Here is a 16,848-nt window from a genome sequence, read left to right as displayed (position 1 = left end):
GTTGGCTCTAATGGTGTGTTCAGTTGGGTAACAGAAATGCGTGGAAGTTGCTGCTGGGGGGAGATACTTGATCAGTCTGTGTTCTTTGGTCATTCTTCTGCTGTGTCAGTTCCTTGATTGACTTTGTTGCATTGCTGCATGTGTGTTTGTTGGCCGGCATGCTATGATGAGAGAAAAGACGGAGTAGCAACAACTTACTTGAAATAAGTCTTGAAATTTAACATGTGAGTGAATCTGCTCTTTTTATTCTGGACAATTAAGACAAAAAAAAAAATCAGAAATATTAGAAAAATGTTTATTACAGAATGCTGAAGATGTAGTTGTCTTCAAAGCCTCTGAAAATGGCTTTGATTAAATACTTTCCCAGATTTATGTCCAAATTAATGTTTTGCACTAGTAAAAATTTTTCTAGCACTTCCTGTCTCAAAGGAGCTCAAAATATGAGGGTTTTGTTCCTGTTTAAAAACAACAACAAAAAAACATATTTTTGAAGCAGTTAACAAGTCAGATTTGCTATTTTCCTTAAAACTCAACATTTCCATGCTACTGCTTTCAATCAATTGTGACCTTGAATGCTAACTTTTTGTATTTTTTGATGAAATAAAAGTCAGAAAGTCTGCTCAGTGGATCAGTTTAACCTTTGGATTTCCAAACTGGAATTCCCTCCACAAACACGATTGCAATGACTTAATCATGATACCCAAGAGCTTCTTATATATAACATCCATGTGTGATGTAGGCTTCTTTCCTTCTTGTTACATTGTCCCTCATCAACAGTGGTATGCTTTTTATGATGGGGTGTCCAGAGTGCAGAAGAACGTTCATTCTGACAATGAAAAAATGCATTTTTTTGTCATACTTGTCTGATTTTTAAATGCTGCATGCTCTTGTCCTTCATGTTTTTAAATTTCAGCAAATCAAGTTTAACTAGTGGATATTTTTGATTAATTATTTGGAAATACTGCTCTAATGAATATAAAGAGGTTTAAAATATTTACTGTGGTATTGGAGATGTCTAAGAAGAGTCTTCAGTGTAGCCAGCATTTAGCTTGTCTGGTGGAAAGACCAGCAAATGAAATCTTGCTGTCTATTTTTTATTTTTTCCTGAGGTTATCTAATAAATCAGGCTGGTCGGAGGAGGAAAGACAAAGCAGTTCACGATGAAATTAGCAGGCTGGATATCTTGTCCTTCTTAGTCTGAGTTTTTTTCCTATGAAGTCTCTGTATTCCCCAATTAAAAGTGGTTTGATGCTGCTGGCTGGCCATACATCGCCTCTTATTTGCCATCAAGCTTCTGCCAGCCTTCGTGGCTATTCTGTTGGGCTTTTTTTTTTTTTTCTTGTCTATCAATTCTGCTCTTCACATGTTCATATTTGTAGGGACTACTAATGTAAAAACTGGTTGATTTATTAGCATTAGCATATGACCTGGCCTAAAGCAAGTTCTCTCCCTTCCGCTTAAGGGAACATGGAAGCTGTGCCTGCTGGTAATTTATGAGCTTCCATCACTTAAAATTACCTCTTTAAGCCCTTACAGAAAGGCATATTCAGTGGATAGCTGAATACTGCGTGGTTAGGGCTTTTTGAATCACATGGGAAGCTGTATATTTCTTAGATGGGTGGCGTCTAAACTCCTTTCTTCCCATTCCCCCTTCCTCTTTCTCACATTAAACAGTCCTAGTTCTGGCAGCAACAGAAGGGCACTTTTTCATCTGGACTCTACTTTGCCTGTTATCTTCATACTTTTTTTGTATGGTTGCAACCTAGGAGATGTAGGTGGAAGAGCAGAGGGGAAAGGAGAGCGTCAGCTTGCATGAAGTAGCATTGGTCAGAGCTGCTGCCTGCCTGAGAGTTAGGGGTAGATTGCTTGAATGACCAAGGAGAAAATGCTCGGGAATGGAAAGGAAGAGTAGACTTGTTGTGAATGTCCCCAAACTTCAAAGTAGCCTTTGCAACTGTTCAAAATGATGCTGATACTTCTGTAAACTCCTTTGTACTGTTAGGGATCACAAGTGCTTCAGCATGTAATCCTGTTTTGCTCACCTGAAGTCTGAGTTCTGGAGTTTGAGCTCTGGTCCTGTAGAAATGTCAGTCCCTGTGCTGAAGACCAGGGTGCCATGGGGACAAAAAAGTATCCAGGACTCTAGTCCTGAATACAACCTATTGCTATATCAGGCGGTTTGCAAACTATTCTAGCTACTTCTCCCTTTCAGTTTCTTTTTTTTGCTTGTCCAGATTTACAAACGATTCTAAATTTTAAAGGATTTCCAGAGCTCTGCTATATCAATCTGCCTGTTTTGCTTTTCATCTGTCAGTTCTTTCCTTATTTAACTATCAAAGGTAGAACCCCTTGATACAAAGACTGCCTACCTCAGAGACGGACTTTCTGTGGACAATTTCATGAGTCCTTGAAGAAAATCTTGTGGCTGTTCTTTTTATACCACGTGCACATCCTCTTGGGTTGACAGACGAAATGAAGAACTTAATCCAGAGGAATATCATGCTGTGTGTTGCCAGAGATGTCTGGGAAGACAGAATTAGGAGAAATTAAATCTAAAGCCACTATGAATAAGAGGGAAAGAGAAGGGCAGATGAGAAGAACCTTGACCTTAGTGCAATACTGTGCTTGTAAAAAAAAAGTATAAAATTATAAAATAGTTGCTGTCAGCAGAAGTTACCTGCTGAGTGGACAGCTTTATGATGTGAAAATTGATTTCTATGTGTTAATATATGCTTAAAAGCTGTATGGCCTGTCTGCATAAGTGCAGCCATTTGCTTTCCATGTAGAATTTATATTTGCATGTGGATATAGCAAAGGATAACAGGCTTAGTGAGAAACACTGCAAGGATTGCATGAATCTATCATGAAGCTGGAAAATGATAGATTTTTTTTTTTTTTTTTTTTTTTTGCCATGTGTGATCAGGCATTGTCTCTAGAGAGAAAAAAAATCTTTAAAAATTTTTCTTCAGATGTTTTTTTTGGTATGGAGAACTGTTTTCTCTATATTTCAAAAAATGTTCAGCCCTGCAATCCTGCTGAACTACTTTGTTAGAACTCTGGTGTTTTTTCTAGGCATAAATGTGTAGTTTTTGTTTTTTTGTTAGAGTATCTCTGGCATCACTGTTAAAGGGATGGGAAGTAAAATGTTAACAAAACATTTGAATTTTGTACCATTCTTCATTTTATTTAAGATAATCTAATCTACTGTATTTTAAATGATTGTTTTTTGGCAAATTATATCTCCTAATTCTTCAAATCCTGATGCCTAGCCGCTTGCATCATACTATTCATCACTTATGAACTTGTTATTTGCGTGCATGTAATTTGTTAGTAAGTTCTGCAGTTACTCTAAGCAGAATTCAGCTAGCTGCTCTAGGATGAACACTGTTGACCCTATGTGTAACATCAATTTTTCTTTATCTGTATTGTTTTCAAATCTTCATTTATTTTATAATACTTGCATATTTTTGTGTATTTTCCACAAATATTGCGTGCAGAGGGAAAATGTTCAAGTATATTTTGTATTTTTTCAGGTTCCCCTTCGGGGTTATTAGTCTACAACAGAAACTTTTCAGGGTTAAAGGTTTCTACAGTTAGTCACATAAAGGCACTTGGTTCTGTTCTCTGCATTTTACCCTATCTTTCCAGAAATCTCCTTGATAATCTTTTCTTCTAATCAGCTGACTCTGCTTTTCTTTCACTCAAATTCTTGGCCATTAGTGATTCATCCTTAATGACTATTTGCCAATGTAATTTTATGCTATCTTTAAAAGCTTTTGAAGAATTAATGAACAATTTTATTCCACTCTAGCTTTGTTTTCGATACATATCTAAATAATCGTAAGCCTTATAGAGGCTGGATATTTTAAACCATTTGAGACTTGTAAGATTTAACACTTTCTCTTAACATGCGAGGGTGATTTCAAGGTCTTGTAAAAGCTTTGCTCACTTGATTTTTCATAGTCTGCTTAGGTCTTTGACCATCTTTTAAACATGTATAGTTAACTTCGTGACAGTAAGCTCTTCTGACCTGAGAGAAGTCAGATTTCCCCTTGAAATTTGTGATTCTTCACTGCTAACAGCTGAGTTGGGTGTTTTAGTTTTCTTCCCTTACAACTTTTATCTTAATAGCAGAATATAGAGTAAATAACACCCTACTTTGTGTTTGTCAGTGTCAAGAAGAATCTCTGCGTATTTCCTCAAAATACTTCAAAAGCGAATATTACCTGACATTTGTAACTGTTGACATCCGTAGACTGAAGAAAATCATCTGCAGAAAATTGTTGAGTATTTGACACATCTGTACGAAGAGTGATCTATTGAAGAGGAGAGTATTCACTTTAGCTCAGTCTCAGCTGGTAAAAAACTGAATTTTCAGATTGATGGTTTAACGTAGAACTTAAAAAAAATTTTGAATACAATTTGATTTTTCCAGACTGCAGAAACACTGTAAAGGAAAATGGAAGATATGAGCATTGAGAATGCGGAACAGCTTTCTGTGTTTTTTCCTGCTATGTAGTCTAGTCTTGTGCATGTGAGTTCTTAAAGAAGGTTGTTTTCAATAGAAAATCTCATTTTTTAAGCAGGAATTTCAACTTTTAAAAAAAGTCCTGTCAGCTAGCTAGTTCTACTTTATAGCTCATCGTGCACCTGTCAGATGTTTTAAAATAGTTGCTTTGGATTGTGTGACTCGACTTCTGGATTCTTAGAAATCCCTGAGTGCTTGCATACATTTGGTCTTAATGAACATACACTCTGTAAGGCCAAGTGACGCTTCTTTTGGCTAGAAGCCTTCATGCTGTGGTTACATCGTGTCACAAGTCTGAGGATCTAAAATAGGTAGAAGGGTTTACAAACTTCTGTAGCAGACTTCAAACGGTGAATATACTAATGGCCTCATCTCTACCTACTACTGTGAGACTACAGCTTTGTATGATCAATTCTGGATAGTGAAGCTTTTTTCTGCAAAGAACCTTGAAGCCTGCATTTGTCAGAGAATCACAGAATTTCTAGGTTGGAAGAGACCCCCAAGATCATCGAGTCCAACCTCTGACCTAACACTAACCAGTCCTCCACTAAACCATATCACTAAGCTCTACATCTAGACGTCTTTTAAAGACCTTCAGGGACTCAGATAGTGAAACCAAAATTACTTTCTTTTAAGTAATTCTGTCTTCTGACTAATGGTAAACTTGCAAGGTCTGTAGCCCACAGGACAAGATTCATTTTCTTGAGGAAATGGAGGTGGTCACCTGTAACACCTGAGGTGATGGGAACTGGATTTTCCTCTGTTAGTTCTGCAGTTTTGGGGTTGGAGTACCATCCACTGCAGCTCTCTAGGGATTTCTCAAAGGCTGGAGTCAGTTTATAGCTCTGGGATGCTGATCAGGAGGGGTGTTGCTTTAGTGGAAAAGCCAAGTACGAGGTAAAGGGGAGCAGAAGGCTCGGACAGGTAGATAAATCTCACTGATGCATCTTCAGGCACTGACTGGTGTGTGCCAGGGATTTACGAGCTCTGTGCGTTCCTAGCGCTGACGTGGAAATCCTCACTTGCTGCTGCTGCTAACAAAAGCTTTTCACTCGTGAATTACTTATTGTCTTCGTGCTGCCTGCGGTACTCACTGATGAAGACACTGCCTGTATTCTCTGGCTGGTTGTTACTCCAAGTCAAGCGCACTCAGTAGCCCTCCCAGAGCGTGCATGCGAAGTAGCTCCGGCTCTGACGAGGCACGTTGCCTCTCTGTTAGCATCTGAGCTGTCAGTAGCCCAATTTAAGACTGTGGTTGTTGCAGGGAAAGGAAACAACTGTCTGTTGGCTTATAAATCTGCTTTCCTAAAAGGATTGCCTATTCTGTAGCTGTCAGGACAGGCTGTGTTCGACCTAGGAAGGAAAAGCTTTGAATGATGGTGGTTTGAATTTACCTGCCAGTACTGTAATACCTAAGAGCTGAATGCCTGTGCAAAAAGTTACTGTTATGAGCTTCAAGGTATTACAGATCTTTGTATTCAAGTTGTTATGTGTTGTAATTAAATTGGACTAATTATGTGCTCCTGATGCTTGAAGCTGTACTGTAAAAAGATTTATATGTGTAATTTTTTTTGTGTGTAGGATTGGCATGTGAAGTAATGTATACTGATTGTTCACTGGGCATAATAGAAGCACATTTTAAATCACAAAGCAGTTGAGGAGAGAATGGAAATGTCTGAAGGGTTCCTGAATAAATCTGTCTATTTTTAGTTAATTTTCCTTCAACCTGGAGAGCAGACAGAAAAATTAGAGCAATTGTTGGCTCAGTCATTTGAAAGCTACTTTAAAATCATAGGAGTCTAGTGAATCTCAGCTGTTCGAATGACAGCAGTAGTCTTTGTACTTTTATTGCATTCTTGATTTCCAAATTCTAGCAATCCTCTTGAGCTCTTGTAATATTTACAGTGATGTTCTGATAGGGAATGTTTTGTCTCCCCATTGGGTCTATTCTTTTTTTTTCTGGTGTAGCAAAGTTTGTTGTAGAAGAGAATGCAACTCCGAAAGTTGAATAAATTGGTTTTGAACTTTTATCTGATTAAAATATTGTTCATGCAGTCCTTTGAAACCTTGTCTGTTGCACTTTCTTTCTGTAAGCAAGATGGAGCTTTCTTGAAGTCAGTCTAACAAATATCTGTTGGCATGGGGAAAAGAAGTAACTTTAAGAAAGCCTTTCAAAGACTTTAGTTTGAGGAGTTCTGTAAACAACCTTTTATTTTATGCTCAAAAAAAACCATCTATTGGGAGCATCTGGTATTAGGGGAATCCATGAGTGTGGTTATGTGGGAGCGTGCTGGTTTTTTTCCATTTTAAATGACCGAGAAAAAAATAAATGCCCCACAAACAATGATCTGGTATGGAAGAGCCTTATGACAAAGATCCAGCATCTGCTTTGCTACTGGCAGCGATTGATACAGGCCTTTTCATTTCTGTTCATAATTGTTCTATGAATTTCAGGCTGGAAGACTGGGAGGGGAAAGAATTGCCTGGTTCACTGTGTCCAGTCCCTTGCAGCGGTCCCTTATAGAGCCATGGGGCTCTACTTTGCAACATCTATTTCATAATTCTCCTTCCCTTCCCTTTCAAAATACTGGTGCTTATACAGTGGTTTGGTCAAGTTTGGTTTGTTTATTTATTTTTTTTATTGAAAGAGAATAATTTACATGATACATCCAGGAATCTTGTTTCTCTTTTATATGTGGCTGGGTGACAGTGGCAGCTCACAGTGTCCCTCTTGACTCTTACCTTTATTGAAACTCCAGCTGAAAGCAGAGCTACTGTGGTTCATACACAAATACGTGCTATTTTATTACACACGTTTTATTAAATGTCATCTTGATTCATTTACTCCAATTCACAAGATCATCTCTTTCTTCCTACCTTATCACTTGTCATTTTTAACAGTAAAAGTGTCAAGATTGTCCGTCTAGATCTAGGACCAAGGTTACTCAATAGTTTTTCCCCAGATTGTCTGAGCAACATTCTCATCAGCCTAATAAGTCCTTTTATAAACCTTTACAGCTTTTCTTGTGATCACCTTATCTGCATCAGTTCCTTTATTAATCCTCATCATCCTCACCTTAAATAGAATTATCTCTCAGAAAGAAAATTGTTAATGCAGTATTAATATACGCTATATGTTATTAAACTGTATGCCTGGACAACTTGCTGTCCTTTTGAATATTCTTGCGTTTATGCCTGTTTCAGATCATTTGGTTATTACATCTTATATTCATGTACTATGAGACTTTGCTGCTATCACGCTTTAAAATTTCACAAAGTGGTTGTCTCAGAATGCTACAGAAGGGATTACAGAGGCCATCCTGCTTTTATTAGATTAGGTAATCACAGTTGTTCTTATTCCATTTGGCGTTTGATCACTTCTATTTCGCTACCCTTGTTGGAAATTAATTTTCATGTATTTCATCTTTCTTAGATAGGTAAACTATATTTCTTGCATAATTAATATTTAGGCTATACCATATTATTCCTAATCTGCAAATGGTATTTTTGTTTGAATAGCACTGATTAGGAAGAGAATCAGGAGGATCTGTTATAGTGCTGTGAGCTACTTGGAAGTGTTGACCAAATGCTTGCTTGATTTCTCAAATACTGAGCTTTAATCAAGATAATATGTGCTACTTACAAACTTATCTGAGAAACTGTTAAGTGCTCTAATTTGAAAAAACAAACTCTTTTCAGAAGGAAAATAATTGTAAAACATTTCTGAAAAGGATAAGTACCACAATAGTTATGTCTTTCAAATGATTTTTCTTGTAACAGAAAGAGCTTGGTTTTGAAAACTTTCTATTCAATCTAGGAATGTTATTTCCATATATATATTTCTGGAAGCCTTTTGAACTTATCATAAAGGTTTAGAGGTGAGGTAAAGACTCTTTAGATAATTTGGAGAATTAGAGTTCAAGTACACAGTGACTTAGTTGCAAACTTTGACAAAACTGTGGATTGAGTGCATTATCTGTTGCTCCATTTATGACATTGCTTTTCTGTGTGATGAGCTGGATCTTCATCTCTTGAGAGCATCTATTTTTATAAGCATATTAGTACCTTCTAATTTATTTGTAGGAAAGCCTTTTTGAAGTAGTAACTTCTGCCTTTGTGTATTAAGTTCATTCTTGGCAAAAGTGTAATCGCCTACTCCTATGTTTCCTTTTTATTCTTCCTTCAGTCCAAGCACTGCCAGTTTTAGAAACTGTTTTTATGCAAATGGCTAATTTAAAAAAATTGACTTCTGAATTGAAAATTCTTGTCTGAATTAAATGTAATCTTTCTACACAAAGCAAAGACAAATTGATTTTATGCAGACCTACATTTCTCAGACTTTTCTGAAGACTAGGTTTGTTTTTAAAGAATGTTTCTCTTACTGCTCAGACTAGTATGATCTGTTTTCTCTCATCACTTCTTCAAAACTTGCTGTTGCTGAATTGTACAGAACAGATGACTTGAATACTAAAACCTTTCAAAATCCATCAAATGAGTATAGTCCACTGATCAGTAGCTCTTTGTATGAGCAGAAGGGAGTTCTGGCATACACTATCTTTTTTTTTTTTTTTTTTTTTTTCTTTTCTGATTAAATTCACTTATGTTTCTGTGAAGATGACACTTCACGTAAATACACCTGTTTTCCACAGGTGATGGGCTGCCCCTTTGATCTGAATGTTTTTTACCTTTGCTTTTTATAGTATTGCCACTAACACTTTGTGCATGGAACAGTAACAAAGAAAAAAATGTATTGGCACGGGAGATAAAATTCTAAAACTTGAGGCTCTTGTTGGCATCGCTTCTGTTTCCAAATATAGATGCACTCAAGTGGATAGACCTCATTAATAGTTCAGATGCATGGAATTTTAGACAATCATGCTGCCAATTTGCACTTGGTTCATTTTTTTAAATTTTGCTTAAAAACCTGTACATAAACCTACTATATGTTACCTAGAGTATGTCAGTCTTTTCTACCACATTACTAAATATATTTAAAAACTGAGCATTCAGTTTTGTGTAGCTATCAATCTTATAAGGAAAATTATTTCAGTTAATCACTTTCCATGTGATTTCAATCAATACTGATGCCTTATGTGATTTGAAATATCAAATATTGTGTCACAATTTTGACGAGCCCTTACTTTGTGCCAACTTCTGTTTATTCGTATCTGAAAGTTTGGAATACAAACTTTAGATCAGCTTTGTTTTGGCTTAGATGCTGCATCTAGCGCAGAATCCTGACTTGGTTCAATAAAGGCAATGAAGTCCTTTGTCAAGTCTCCGTTACCAAGAATTGTGTTGAAGACTGATCGCTAGTATAAACAAAAATGAAGATGGTCTGAAGCTAAAAATACATGACTATGCAGCAGTCATTATACTGAGAAGAGTAAGCATTTCCTCTCATGCCAACTGTGTTGGAAAAAAATAGGTGGCAATGTGAAACAATGCACTTCATGTGAACATTATCCAGTGTTTCGAAGGGAGGAAAAGTACCTGCTTTTGCAAAATTCTTCCATTTATTGGATCACACGGTAGCAAATGCAGTTATTAAACTAAAACAGTTTGGTATTATTGATGTGGTAATTTGTTTAAATTGTTTAAGCCAGCATTTTTTATTTTTTTTTTTTTGACAAAAAGAACGATTTTGAGTTATTAAGCTTGTAAATCATTTCCCTGTCACTTCTTGACAGAATTGCTGTGTAGAGTGCATAGTGAACTCAACAAAGTAAAAAGTTAAAAACTTCAGGAAACTTAAAACTATTCTGGGGGGGGAGATTATATTTAATCCACTTCAGTTCCTCAATCCGCTTTGTCATATGATAGCACAATTTTTTCCACCAGCTACATCTTAAATCCTGTATCCACCCTCCCCTTCCCCCAGCTATTCTTAACATAAAGGGATTCAGGCAAAGGCCGCTGAGATGGCTGAGGCTTGGACTGAGGGTGTTGAGCAGAGTTTGAGGGAATTGGGCTTTTTTAGTCTGGAGAAGAGCTCATTTCAGGAGGACTTAATCTTCTCTTAGGTATTAGAAGGGTGTTGGGAAGGCACAGCCTAGCACTTCTCTGAGGTGTGTGGCAGGAGAACGAGACAGTAATTATAAACTAAAACAAGGGAGGTTCCACCTTGTCCTAAAGGACCAATGTTTCACCACAAGGTCGGTCAAACACTGGAAAGTTATGCGGAGAAGCTATCGACCCTGCTTCTCTGGGGGTTTTCATGCCTTTATGACCCTGATTAACCTCATTAAAATCATGGAATAATTGGGTTTGGAAGGGATGACTGGAGGTTATCTCGTCCAGCCTTCTGCTTAAAGCAGGTCCAGTGGGATCAGGCATCTTCCCTTTCCCTTGAAAAAGACTTTTTCTGTATTTCCCATGTTCCAGCTTGTGGTCATTGTCTGTAGTTTCACGAAGTCTGCATTCATTTTCTCCGCATCCTCCTGCTGGGTAGCTGTGGACCTTCAGAACCTTTAAATACCTGCTTTAGTCTTCTCCTTTGAAAGTATAAAAAAAGAAAACTCGCTCTATCAACCTTCTACTACATCATTTAACCCCATCTAATAGTCTCCGTGGCTCACTGCCAAACTTGCAAGAGAGGTAAATTACACTGCAGGATTGCCTGGGGAGCCCCAGATGGGCACAGTACTTCGCTTCCAGCTCACACGTGCCAAACAGAGGGGAGGAGGCACTTTTCCCAACCTGCTAGTTTTATTCTTGCTTAAAATAGCCATCGATGCAGTTGGCTACCTTTGCTGTAAGGGTGCAATGCTGATCTGTGTTAAAGTTGCTGTCTGCCGGGGTACCCCTCCAAGGTCCCAGGACACCCTGTTGGGTGTCACCAGCGGCCTTGCTGAGGGGACACTGTCCCACCCCAAAGCCTTGTGGTGAAGGTGTTAACCAGTCTTAGCTCCAGTTCTGATCCTTGAAGGACACCAGGAGTGAGTGTTTGTCATCTGGTCTTCATATTGCTGGTCAAAACCCCCAGGGCCTGGTGGTCCGGCCTGCAGTTCAGCCACCTGACAGTCTGCTTCTTCAGGTCATGCTTCAGCCTGCTCCTTCAGCATTCCCAGATACCGCCCATCTGGTGCCACGTGTCCAAAATGAGGACCCATAAGCACTGTGCTCTTGCCCATTTTATACTTTTCCTTTGTAGCCTAATATCTTTTTATAGTCTGAGACTATAAGAATGTATTTTCTTTAAAGTGCGTTAGTTTAATTAGCATTTTTTTCTTTAGGTGTAAGTAGGGTAATAGTATAACTTGATTCTTCTTCCAGACTATTTCTATGGTGTCCCAAATTAGAGCTGAAGAAGAAACCCGTCCCATGGAGAGTTTAGCTGCAGTCATATCATGTCAGACAGATTTGTCTCTATATACAGTATTTTGTTTCTGACAGTGATTGATAGTGTCTGTCTAGGGAAGAAACAGGGAAACTTGTACTGTTATTTCCTCACTGCAGTCTCCTAGTGTGCAGTGATGTGAAGTCAGGAAGCCCCTCAACTAGGGGTGAAGATTTGGTATTTAATAGTTGATTAATAGACTTGCAGCACTGGCAGGGAACTGCTGCAGGGAGTTCCACTGGATACCTTCTTGGTTTTTAGCCTCTTACTGCTAAACTCACCTGACTCATCCTCCTCCTTGTGCTGAAAGAAATGAGTAACAGATTTCTCTGTGTACCATCTCTATACGGCTTTGGATTTTATAGACTTGTTACCTGTTCAGGTTTACCCCTTTTCCAGCCAGGTCTCTCCACTTACATCTTGTACTGCAACTATTTCTTGTGGTCATTGCCTTTTTGCTCTTGTTTGTCTTTTCTATATTCTTTTTGATATCACGAGACTGGATGTTCATACAGCGCTCAAGATGAGAAGACAGATACTATATAATGGCATGATGGTTTTGGGTTCTGCTTTCTTACTAACTGATAACAGTTTTGATTTCACCTCTGCTAATCACCATGCTGATGATTTTATAGAACTTTATAGTGCAACTCTGTAATCCAGAGTTTAGGCCCATCTTTGCATCTGCAAAAAAGTATATATTTTTTTTCTTAACGTAACCAAAACATTAAATGATATATATTTCATCTACTCTTTATCATCAAGTTATTACTTGCAGATACATTCACGTTAAGTAGCCCTCCCAGTATTACCAAAACTGTGTAGATGTAAATGGAGATTATCCCAAACAATTGAGATTATCCCAAACAAAACCCTTTCTTGGCATTTGCACATCTGTGCGGGAAGAAAAGGGATATATGCCCTTGTACTTGTGCAAAAGACTAGATGCTCCTACATTGCTATGACATTGAAACTTATGCCATTTAAGAGTATAGGGATGGATGTAGACATGGATATGTCTGCAGCAAATACAAGGAGAATATAAATGATTTAGAAAAGAGTTACTACAGCACTGACCCTGAGGAAGAAGAGGGGGTGGGTGGGAACAGGAACCAAATCATGATCATGAAATACTAAAGGAAAGGATACAGATTTTGATACAGATTTTTTGGTGAGGTATTTCCATGATTATGGCTTACATTTAAAGTTCTTTTTTCTGATAAATTATTCAGTTTATGCTGAAAGAATATGAGAAACGATGTGCTTATGTTAATAAGCTTAAATTCTAGTCTATTTCTGGAGAGTTACTTTCAGTTTATTATTCCACAAGTTAAGAATATCTGTAATTCAGGGTTTAACTAGTAAAGTATTCCCAGTGGAAATAACTTTGGGAGTACTTTATATTGAAACATCTCAGCACCGATATGGAACCTCCCGGTTTAACAAACAATAACAATGTTGATTGAAAAAAAAATCATAATAAAAAAAGCCATACTTATTCACTTACATAAATAGAAATCATGTATAAAGTTGTTCTTTATTTTCCTCCCAGAAAAGTCACTTATGAAAATAATCAGTTTTTGTAACAAAATATTGTTGTAATTCAAGTCGGACAAAACAATTTCCAAGGTTGAATTCTAAAATTTTAATATGTAATGAAAAATGCATAGCAGTTTGTTCTATATTTGAGCATTAAAGTAATTTTAATTGTCAAAGCTACCAGCTGAAGTCTTTAGCTTTGAACATCTAGTAAGTGAACACGGCAGCTGGTGGGTACTCTCTTCACTTTGCTTTCTGTTCATTTTACTAAAAAGGAGGTTTATTTTTGACTTGCTGAAAGCAAAGCATTTGTCTTCACAATTAAGGTCCAATGTGCCATGGGGCTGTATGTAAAATGCTGACGTTTGTAGACAAGAATTCCTAGTTATGGGCACAGAAAGTCAGCATGTACTACATTAGGGAAGCACCAGAGATTTTAGCTCAGCCCTGGTTGGTACGTTGCTTCCTCAGGTGTGCCTAGTTTTCATTCATTCATCTTGTTCAGATTTCTGAAGGGTCCAGAGGGTTCATTTTAATTTTCTTTAGATGGTTACTCTCCTTTTCAGTGACTCAGCAGAGCACTTTGTTTTGGATACTCATTTTAATGGTTTGTGCTCTGAGTGTTGCCATAGTAAAAGACTGGAGTATTATTGCCTTTGTTGTCCCAAAGCGTTCATTTTGATACATACAGCATTTGGTAATTAACTTAGGTTACCTCTAAAATGTAGTTTAAATTTCTGCTTTTAGCTTCTGTCCTCAGGTAACGTTTTGTGACTTACTTCTTTTTTTTCTTTTTTTTTCTTTCCAGATATAGAACGTGGTCTCTCAAACTGGATTAAAGCAACCTGTTGATATTTTTATTTATACTTTTTTTTTTTTTAATTTTTGTATTTGACTTAAAGTGCCATGAAAAAATTTGCATATTGCAAGGTGGTCCTTGCCACCTCTTTGGTTTGGGTCCTTCTGGATATGTTCCTATTGCTCTACTTCAGCGAATGCAACAAATGTGATGAGAAAAAAGAACGAGGGCTGCCTGCTGGAGATGGTAAGTTTTCTGCTGAAGTAGTCTTTAAAATATGGTTGTTACGTTCATTTTAAACATTTTATGTTTGTCTCACCAATATAGTATCATAAGCATTTAGGTGTTGCAGAACGTTCAGTGTTTTACTAATGACTGGGGAAACAAGCACATTCTGTCTCAGGTTTAGATTGCAGACTCAAATGCTTACTTAAGATGTAAAATTTTAAGCATAAAGGTATATAAAAAATAATAATGAAATTAAGCAACAAGCAGTTCAGAAATACCAGCTAATGTTAACGTAATAAAAAGCATGTTCCACATTTCTATGAGCAAAACAAAGCTTTGTTAACTGCACTAGACTTGGTGGTAAACCAATAAAACAAATCACCTTCCCCACCTCAAAAGCAAATGAACAAAACAAAAACACACAGAAAAAAATAAAAATATGGTCAGTAAAGGTAGTAATAAAGGACAGTGATCCTCTTACCAAATTATTTTGTAATGAAAAAGAATTTATTACACAACTAAAATAAAAGTGGATATAAAAGTGATAAATATGAGGGGAGCTTGTGTGAGTATATATGCATGTACAAACGCACATTCATCCTTTTTATTTTTTTGGAAGTGAGCTGTGTTACTCACTACTAAAGCTCTTCATATCAGTTTTCTGTTTTGCTCCTGTCATCTTAGTTTTCAGGTACCAGCTGTGTATTTTGTTTTGTTTTGTTTTGTTTTGAATACCAGTGCCATTCATCTTGCCAACTTTGTTTTAGGGATGTCATTGTTGATTATGTAGGGTAAAAGGGTTTGTGCAAGCAGATTTCACCTCTGCAATGTCTTAGCATAGGCGTTTAGAACTGCAGGCAGCTACCACCTCCAGTTTATTTGTGAAACATCTGCATTTGTAGTATGGTCTCTCTTTCACTGGAAAGGCTATGTCTGTATGTCTCACCGCAGCTATAGGAACTGATGCGGTGATGCTGAATGTTTAGTCTAGTCAGCCAAGTGTATTAAAGATTAATTAGTGATTTCTGCCACAAAAGCTTTTTCCACCGGTGACGTCTGGTATGGACAACTTTGACCTCCCTGTGAAATTTTCTGAAATATTTTAAATACAATGTTTCTCTATTACAGAATAACATTAGGGAAATGTTAAGGAAATGTTCTTCATCCCTACTCCCCCATGTTCAAAAGAGGCTGGTAAATGTCCACAGAGAATAGTAATGTATAGGAATGTAGAATTTCCGTGCTTAGTAACGCTGAACTGTTGTTTCCACAACTGCATGCAAACATTTCAGAGGTTTTAGTTCATCCAGCTTTTGCAGAAGGGACTTATTGCTTACGCTGTGTCTTTTGGATTTCTTTTTCAGTAAATGAATTAGGGTTATGTAGAAAGCATGTCCTTTTTCGGAACTCAGTCATTGCTTTGGGAAGTTGGGAAATTTTCTTGAGAACAAGACTGATACTGTGTTTTTAAGGAATTGATCCACATCTTGGATTCACACACAGTTTCTATGTGATGCTAAGCATATAAATTTTAGCAGGGTTCTTTAGAGTTGTCATGCAAATAGGATTTTTTTTTGTCTGTTGACCAACAGCAGTTGAAGTTGATGTATATCATCAGACTTGTTTTTGATATATTGATGATGATGAAAGTTCAGATGAGTTTACCCATTGGGGCTATATGTATATAATATAAATTCAAGTCTTCCAGTAAGTATTCCAACATCAATAGTAAAATTAAAATACCTTGGCTTCAGGTTAAACATCTAGTGAATGCTGAGCTAGGTTTGAGCAGTATGCACCAGATGACACACTGAGAATCTAACAATTCTCTCCAGAGCATATTTTTCTTCCAGTGAATTAAAAGGAATCCATCAGATGAGGGAAAAATCTGCAGTTTTTAAAGCTTATCATTGCGACTTTACCTATGCAATGTTAATTTTACTTAGTTGAGTAAAGCCTTCATTCTGGCCTTTCCCTAACTTTCGTATGTTAGAGTTCTTCATATCTTTGTATTTTCTTAGATTGCCTTGTATAAATTTTTTTTTTTCATGTTTCTTTTTTTTTTTTTTTTTTTTAACAACTAAATTTTACTAAGTTATGTGCAGAAATAAGTCTGCTGGAAATAGTGGTTGCAGTTGATACTGTGACACTTCTATTTTACCTACTTGCATGCTTGATTTTTGATACTCCTATGTTCCAGTAGGTTACTGACTTAGAGTCTAGTGGATTTATTCTTACTCAGTGCCTAGAAGATCCTCGAATAACACTGGAACTACTTCTTCTGTGAAGCTTTTATAAAAATCTACTTTCTCACTATTTTTTTTTTATCCTATTAATTTCCATAGTGGATTTGGTTTTCTTGATTCAGCATAAATTACTGAAGTGTTCTGAATTTGATAGTCTTGTTGTTTATGC

General features: G+C 37.0%; 1 protein-coding gene across 1 annotated transcript in view; it reads left to right on the top strand.

Annotated features, from left to right (window-relative positions):
- GALNT1 (polypeptide N-acetylgalactosaminyltransferase 1) overlaps positions 1-16,848 on the top strand; it is an 81,071-nt gene that overhangs the window by 23,692 nt on the left and 40,531 nt on the right. The window contains exon 3 of the mRNA XM_084282251.1: positions 14,215-14,451. Coding sequence (XP_084138377.1) covers positions 14,313-14,451 — 139 coding nt within the window. The 5' untranslated portion in view covers positions 14,215-14,312. The remainder of the gene's footprint in view (positions 1-14,214; positions 14,452-16,848) is intronic.

Source organism: Netta rufina (assembly GCF_964035555.1).
Source record: "Netta rufina genome assembly, chromosome: 2".
In the NCBI taxonomy this organism is placed as follows: Eukaryota; Metazoa; Chordata; class Aves; order Anseriformes; family Anatidae; genus Netta; species Netta rufina.
Note: the sequence above shows the minus strand (reverse complement) of the source record. Positions and strands in the feature narration are given on the sequence as shown.